The 7,879-nt window shown below is 36.1% G+C and overlaps 1 protein-coding gene across 1 annotated transcript in view; it reads right to left on the minus strand.

Annotated features, from left to right (window-relative positions):
- AP4E1 (adaptor related protein complex 4 subunit epsilon 1) overlaps positions 1 to 7,879 on the minus strand; it is a 141,911-nt gene that overhangs the window by 1,921 nt on the left and 132,111 nt on the right. Inside the window, exons 18-19 of the mRNA XM_007935178.1 lie at positions 2,181 to 2,738; positions 479 to 669 (exon numbers count right to left, since the gene is read on the minus strand). Of these exons, the coding sequence (XP_007933369.1) occupies positions 479 to 669; positions 2,181 to 2,738 (749 nt within the window). The remainder of the gene's footprint in view (positions 1 to 478; positions 670 to 2,180; positions 2,739 to 7,879) is intronic.

The raw sequence follows: 7,879 nt of genomic DNA on the forward strand, positions 1-7,879 counted from the left end.
CCCAACCTTCCTTCCGAGGAGTGGCTGGTGGGTTTGAACCGCCAGCCTTCTAGTTAGCAGTCAAGTGCTTTAGGCACTATGCTACCAGAGCTCCTATGTTTGAACTTATTCTGTTTAAATGTTACTTTCTCTCAGCAATGTCTCTAGATCACCAGCTGACCCTAATTAAACCAATTAAATCAGGTCCCATATTATAATCTCTCACTATACCATTTATTTTTCCTCCAGAGCACAATATTTTTTTACTTATATATATATATAATATGTAATATATAATATATATATATATATATATATATATTTTTTTAATGTGATTAGTCAATGTCTCCCTCCCTAGAATGGAAGCTTCCTGAAAGTAGGGACAGCGTCTTTTTTTTTTTTTTTTAAACAATCTAGCATAGTGCTTCTGTCCAGAGAAGATATCTAATAAATATCTCCTGAACAAATAACTTGAATTAACATTCCAGAAAATATTTACCTAATAAAATCTAATAATGATAAGGTTACTGAAAATTCCAGCTGAACAGAATGACTATCCATCATTTGATAATTTATAAAACCAGAGAGAGTCCCTTCTGTAAAAGATTTTTCCATCTGCACACTATGTTGGAAATTTTTCGTGCTTTCTGCTTCTATCATTGGCAAACAGCATTCAGGTTGTTCAGTGATCTATAAATAAAAGTATTGAAAAAAGGATCAACACAGACTATGACATGGATACCAATTTTCTATTTAACTGAAGTGGTAAAAAGCATACTAAGATGAGGAATTAATAACAGATTACATTATTACAAAGATGCCTGAGAATTTAAGAAAAGTTCCCTAGCACAGAGATTTAAGAATATTTGTTGTTGTTGTTGTTGTTATGTGCCGTCAAGTTGGACCCGACTCACAGCAACTCCTCCTTGGGTTTCTGAGGCAGTATCACCATGGAAGTTAGATTGCCCCATCTTCCTTCCCAGGAGTGGCTGGTGGGTTTGAACCGCCAGCCTTCTGATTAGCAGTCAAGTGCCTTAGGCACTACCCTACCAGAGCTCAATAACATTAATTAAAACATATATATATATATATATATTTTTTTAATTATTAAAACTTTAGTCTTGTGGTTCTCAATCCTGGCTGGTACCAGATTTTTATAGTTAGAAGCTTTAAATTAAAAAAAAAAAAAAAATCATACAGGTGTCTTCTCTGTCTCTACTCCTACTCAAGCTCTGGTTGTAGTGCTCAGGCAACTGGATTGGGGGGTTGGTTTGTCTGTTTGTAAGTTCTACTGTGATTCATTCTAATACACATCTAAAGTCAGAAACTTCTGCCCTGGTCAATGGCCCATGCAATATCTCATTCAACACACTCTAGCTCAAAGAAGAAACTGGTTCAGTTTTATGAAAGACTGATATACTGGTCAAATCTCATTGTAACTGCACCAATTACATCCAAACAATAATGCAATAAGTATACTTACAAAAATCACAATGACAGTCTCTCAGAACTATGGATGAAGCAGAACCAATTCCCTTGCACTCAGTATAGAATAAATCAGTGTGAGAAAAAAGAATTTGACAATATATACATTTACCCTTCAATATTCTTACTCCTTGATATTGTTTCAAGCTTAATGATATGAGAATTTTGTTTGGGTATTAATGACAAGAATGAATGTGACTATTTAAAGAGTACAGGAAAATAAAACTTTAAAATATGCCCTGAAAATAGTAATACAGTAACACCTAACATGTGCCATGTATGGCTGTAAGTAATATAGATATTATTTAATCTACAGTATGCAGTATTAATATGTTCATTTTAAAGATGAGGAAACTGAGGCACTAAGCAAGTAAATGATGTGTCCATGGTAACACAGCTAATAAATATCAGAGACAAGATTCCAAGTCAGCAGTCTGAGTCCAGAGCCTACATTCCTACTCTGCTCTATCACAACTCACTTTATTTCTACAGCCTTCCTCAATATAATCTTCACCACTTTTCCTTCTTTACTTGTCTCTTTTGAATAATTCTTCCCTATTCTAGAGTAATAAAAAAGGTCACACTTTTTGCTTTTTTTTGTGAGACAGATAAGAAAAAAGTGGAAGAAACTTTTTTTCATTAGAAGAGCTAACAGCAGAAACACTAAACAAGCATTGATCATATGAGGCAGAAAGACAAACCATTCACTGTCTTACCTTGAAATTTTCTGCAGGAGCAATTTCTAAGTTAGCACTTTTTAATTCTGAACCACTCTTATTAGCAACTGACCAGACCATCAATAAACAATCATCTTTCCAAATTTTATAAGAAGTTACGGATATGGTTTCATTATTACAAATCTCCATAAGGTCTGAATGCATGTGTTCAGTAGGTTCTTCCAACAAAGCAGCAGCTATGGAAACTTCATTGGCAACTGAGGCTGTAGTAGATTGAGAAGGGTGAAAAATTTCCAAGTTGTTATCAGCAAACAAAGAAGGCGCAGAGAGGTTGCAATTTGAGAGTTTCTCAACCACGTGTAGCTCTGTGAATGACTCAGAATCCAAATATTCTGAATTGAGGGAAATTTTCTTTAATTCTTTGTCTTCTCTATTCTGCAAAACATCCAAATAATAATCTTCTTCATATGCTGCATTTGATAAAGAACTAAAGGAAGAGCAGGTCATATTATGAGCACTGGTTGCTTCTCCACTTTTTATTTCCTTGACTTTTGATTTCCTTCTAAATTTGTGAGAGACAGTATCTGCTTTTCCCAGCTGCAAAAATAAAACAGTAATAATTTTAAAAGAAATCATTTTTACAAAGCATGAGTTTTAAACATTCTTCTGTAATTTCAAATGAATAATTTAGTAATTTGCTAAGGGAAAAAATTAACAAAGAATAAGAGATGAATAAAATGCTAAGCCTTGAAATTCTGACAGGTATATAACTTTGAACCATTAGCTAAATCTAATTGCTCATTAAATATTCATAAAATGAGAAAAAGAAATAAGGTCAAAAAGTCAATCACGAACAATTATAAACGCCTATTAGATTTCAGAATTTAGGTTGCACAGGTTAAAAACAGTGAGAAACCTAAATTGTATACTTGAAAAATGTTGATTTGGCAAATCCTGTCTTACATATATTTTTACAAAAACAAACAAACCAGTGAAAAACGTAGCCATTTTTTAGTTTCTAGAATTGTCCTGTAGAAGTTTATAGATAACCTCAAATATAGGGATGGCCCTAATTCTGGTGTGGTAATCTGTAATAATCATTATTTCATGACATGCAATCAAATTAGCAAGGAAGAAAAATTGGTTTTATCTCAAGAATCAACTGGCAGTGGCTGACTGGCACACTCAGCAAGAAAGAGTTCTATTAAGTGTTTAATGAAATTTGGCACAGACACAGGAGAAGAGAACACTAATTTGTGATCCTTGATTTAAACTTTCTGAGAAATGGTCTGCATATATACGTAAAAAGAGTGATGGTTCTAGAGTTCCCCTGTCTCAAAGTAAGTGTAAACTGCTATATTGTAAGTGAATTTGTTCTGTAAAATTTCACCCAAATCACAATTTAAAAAAAGAGTTCCCCTGTCTCTCAACGTCCTATCTAGAATCAGTGCCAACAGACTGGCACTATTCTATGTTTCCATCCTCCTTGAGCCTTCAACACTGAGTGGTCATCCTTAACAGATTTCTAATTAACTAGAATTCTAATGACCTCTTTCATACCTTCTCCTTTCTCAAGCCCCAACAGCTTCTTCCAAGTCTCAACAGATGAATGTGTCTCCTACCTCCCAAGTTAGAACTCATCAGACAAGAACTAACAGACTATTAAAACAAAAACAAAAATGAAATGAAGTGGAGGGAAGAGGCAAAGGATTTCCACTACCACCCATGGGACTCAAATTAGCTATATTAGCTTGATACTGTTCTGCAGGTCACTGATGCTGTTAATTTCATTTTCTCTGTGTTTCTTTTGGATAGTAGCTATTACTTTGTCTTCTACTTAATCTAGTCTTCTGTTAGTAAGAAGCTATATAAACCAGATGGTATCGGGGTGATACCTGTATTAGAATAATAACAAAAAATAAACAGCCAATCTAGAATTTCACCCCGCGAAAATATCTTTTTAAAGAGAAAGTGAAATAAAGACTTTTTAGACAAAAGCTGAGAGACTTCATCACTGTTGTTATTTGCCGTGCAGTCAGACCTGACTCACAGTGACCCCTCCTTGGGTTTTCGAGGCGGTATCACTATAGAAGTAGATTGCCCACCCTTCCTTCCGAGGAGTGGCTGGTGGGTTTGAACTAGTAGACCATATTACAAGAAATGTTTAAGGACATTCTTCAGTTGCAAAGAAAATGATACCAGATGGAAACCTGGATGTATAAAAAGTTCAAGAGACTACCTGAAATGGCAAATATGTGGGAAAACAGAACAGACATTTTTTGCTCATTTTAAATTCATTTAAAACATAATTACCTGTTTAGGGCAAAAAGAATATTGTGGGTTTACAAGATGCAAAATGAATGACAATAATAACACAAAGAAGAGGATGTGGCAGTGAAAGTACACTATTATAAAGTTCTTATACTATACATAAAGTAGCATAACATTAATTATAACATGGATGGATGTGAAGGGCATAATGGTAAATGAAATAAGTACATAAGGGAAATACTGCACCAACCCTCTTTTATAAGACAAATTTAGATAAATATAGAGAAACCAATGTTCATTGGTGATTTCCAGGGAGAGGAGAGGAGGAAGGGGAAGTATGCTTTAAACAACAGAAATTTGTTATTTTTGGTGATGGAAAAAGTGGTACCAAGTGTGGATGTATGGAGCACAGCACAGTCAATGTAAAAATGATTGTTTGAACACATATGGATGGGTATAGACACATTTGTATACAGGTAGGTACAGGTGTGTATATAGGTGAGAAGAGATAGTAGAAATATCTATAAACCAAAACCAAATCAAATTTAATGCCAATGAATTGATTCCAATTCATAGCAATCCCCTCTGGGTTTCCAAGGCTGTAAATCTTTACAGAAGCAGACTGTTTCATCTTTCTTCCATGGAGCAGCTGCTGGATTCGAACCACTGACCTTCTGGTTAGCAGCCAAATGCCTTAACCACTATACCACCAGAGCTCCTTAGAAATATTAAATATATATATATATATATATATATATATATATATATATGTGTGTGTGTGTGAATATATATATGTGTGTGTGTGTATATATATGTGTGTGTGTGTGTGTATATATATGTGTTGTTGTTGTTGTGGTGTACCATTGAGTCACACCTGACTCATAGTGACCCCTCCTTGGGTTTCCGAGGCAGTATCACTATGGAAGTAGGATTGCCCAACCTTCGTGTGTGTGTGTGTGTGTGTGTATGTATATATATATACATATATATATGTATATATATATACTGCCATGGAGTCCATTCCAATTCATAGCGACGCCCATTGGATTTCCAAGGCTGTAAATATTTACAGAAGTAGATTGCCTCATTTTCCTCCCAGAGAGCAGCTAGTGGGTCTCAACCACTGATGTTCTGGTTAGTAGCCAAATGTCTTACCCCACCAAAGTGGATGTAAATACAAATATGTTGGTTCAGGCACATATATTCATTGAAGACACAAATATAGATAGATACTCCCCAGACATAACCAAACACCCTCTGTGATAGTTAAGGTTATGGGTCAACTTGGCTGGGCCTGGTTTTGAGTGGCTGGGCAGCTGATTGTAGTTATTCCCCATGATGAGACTGGCAATCAACTCCATGGTGGAATCTGCCATGAGCAGCTGAGTAGCTGCTTTAGGGATGTGGTTTGCTTCCAGTATATAAGAAGCAGCTTTGGACAAGGTCTCAGCAGCTTTTGGCATGCTTGAATCCTGCATGTAGCCAAGTCATTGTTCAGCAGCTTGCCATGTGGTCTACCGATTTTGGGACTGTTAATAGACTTGAATTAGTGGCCTGCTGTGTGGTTTGGTAATATTGGGGCTGTACCTTTTTACTTGTCATCCTCAACAGCTAGCACCTGCCTGAGTTAAGAAAGCCTGCATCTTCAGTGGGCTGGGAGGAAGAGGCAGAACTGAAGCCCAAGGTCAAGGGGCTTTCACCCAGTCCCTAGAGCCTGCCACTTTGAACTCGGACTTCTAGCCTCCAAAACTGTAAGAGAATAAACCTCTGTTTGTTAAAGCCATCCATCTGTGGTATTTCTGTTAGAGTGGCATGAAGCAACCAAAACATTTTCCAAGATTGGTCTTCTGGGTTCGAAAGCTTAGCACCATAGTCCCATGGGACAACTCAGTCAATTGGCATAACATAGTTCACAAAAATTATGATATGCATCCTAGTGAAATGAACAGCATCTGGGGTCTTATAAGCTTGGAAGTGCTCACCTAAGACACAACTACAGGTCTCTACTCACTAGAAGCAAAACAGTAAGAACGTAACCAAAAGTTCAGAGAAGAAACAAATCTACAAAAGGTACAATCTCATCTATCCTGAGAGAGAAGAACTAAATGGTGCCTAACTGTCACCACTGATCATTCTGATCAGGGTCACAATAGATGGTCCCAGACAGAATGGGAGAAAAATGTAGAGTAGAACTCAAATTCTTATTTAAGAAGAAAGAAAAAAAAAAAAAGCCAGACAAACTGGAAGAGTAGAGAACAGAGGACTCCTTGAGACTACCATCCTGAGACATGCTTTAAACCTAGAAGCAAGCCTATCCCCTCAGATTACCTTTTCGCAAAACAGCAGAATGGCACAAAAAATAAAGGATATTACCCGTAAGATTGGTTTCCTACTTAAAATCCATCAGTATGAGACCAAAAGATCAACAATTAGTCAAAAACAAAGATGAGAAGATAAGGGGACAAGGAAACTAAAGTACTGAAAAAGGAAAAAACACAATACAAAGAGAATGTTGACACATTGTGATAAATGTAACTAATGTCGCTGAACAATTTGTATGGAAATTATCAACTGAGAACCTAACTTGCTGTGTAAACTTTCACCAAAAACGTAAAAGAAGAAACGCCTTAAATCAATGCTCCAGGCATCCATCTTTAGAAGACAGAAAAGGATAAAATTAAACCGAAAGCAAGTAGGAGGAAGGAAATAACAAGCAATACAAAAAGAAAGAAAACAAAAGTTGCTGCTTTGTAGAGATAATAATACTGACCACCTTCTATAGCTAGACTGATAAAAGAATAAAAAGGAAGATGACACAAATGACCAATATCAGGAAGAAAAAGAGACATCGTTACAGATCCTACTGACATTAAAATAAGACAATAGTACATGTCACTTTATGCCAGTAAATTTGATAACTTAGATTAAGTAGCAAATCACTTGAAAGATACAAATGATCAAAGCTCAATAAAGAAGGAAAGTAACAACAACAACAACAAAAAAACAGCACCCATATATCTGTTTTAAAAATTGAATTACAAAATCACAAAACTTTCCACAAAGAAAATTCAGGCTCATATGGTTTTAATGATTAATTCTATTAAATATTTGAGGAAGAAATTAGACCAGTTCTATGCAAACTTTTCCAGAACAGAAGGCGATAAGCCCCAAACTCATAAGGTCAGCATTACACTCTGAAACAAAAACCAGACAAAGGAGTTCCAGCAAGATGGCGGACTAGGCAGAAGGATTGCACAGACCCTCTTCAACAAAGAAAAGGGAAACCAATTAACACAGACACAAGATAATCTTGTACCCCTGAGCCTTGAAGTGAAGGATACAGAATTGGACTAAACCCCAACTAGCAGAAGAATTTGCGTGAAAATACCAAAAAAAGGAGACATACGGAGCTGCGGTCTGACAGCAAACTGAGTGACCCTGACAGTACAGGCGGCTCGGAGATTCCC

This window comes from Orycteropus afer, unplaced genomic scaffold, assembly GCF_000298275.1.
Source record: "Orycteropus afer afer isolate SDZICR_OR568_19922 unplaced genomic scaffold, OryAfe1.0 scaffold00026, whole genome shotgun sequence".
Classification (NCBI taxonomy): Eukaryota; Metazoa; Chordata; class Mammalia; order Tubulidentata; family Orycteropodidae; genus Orycteropus; species Orycteropus afer.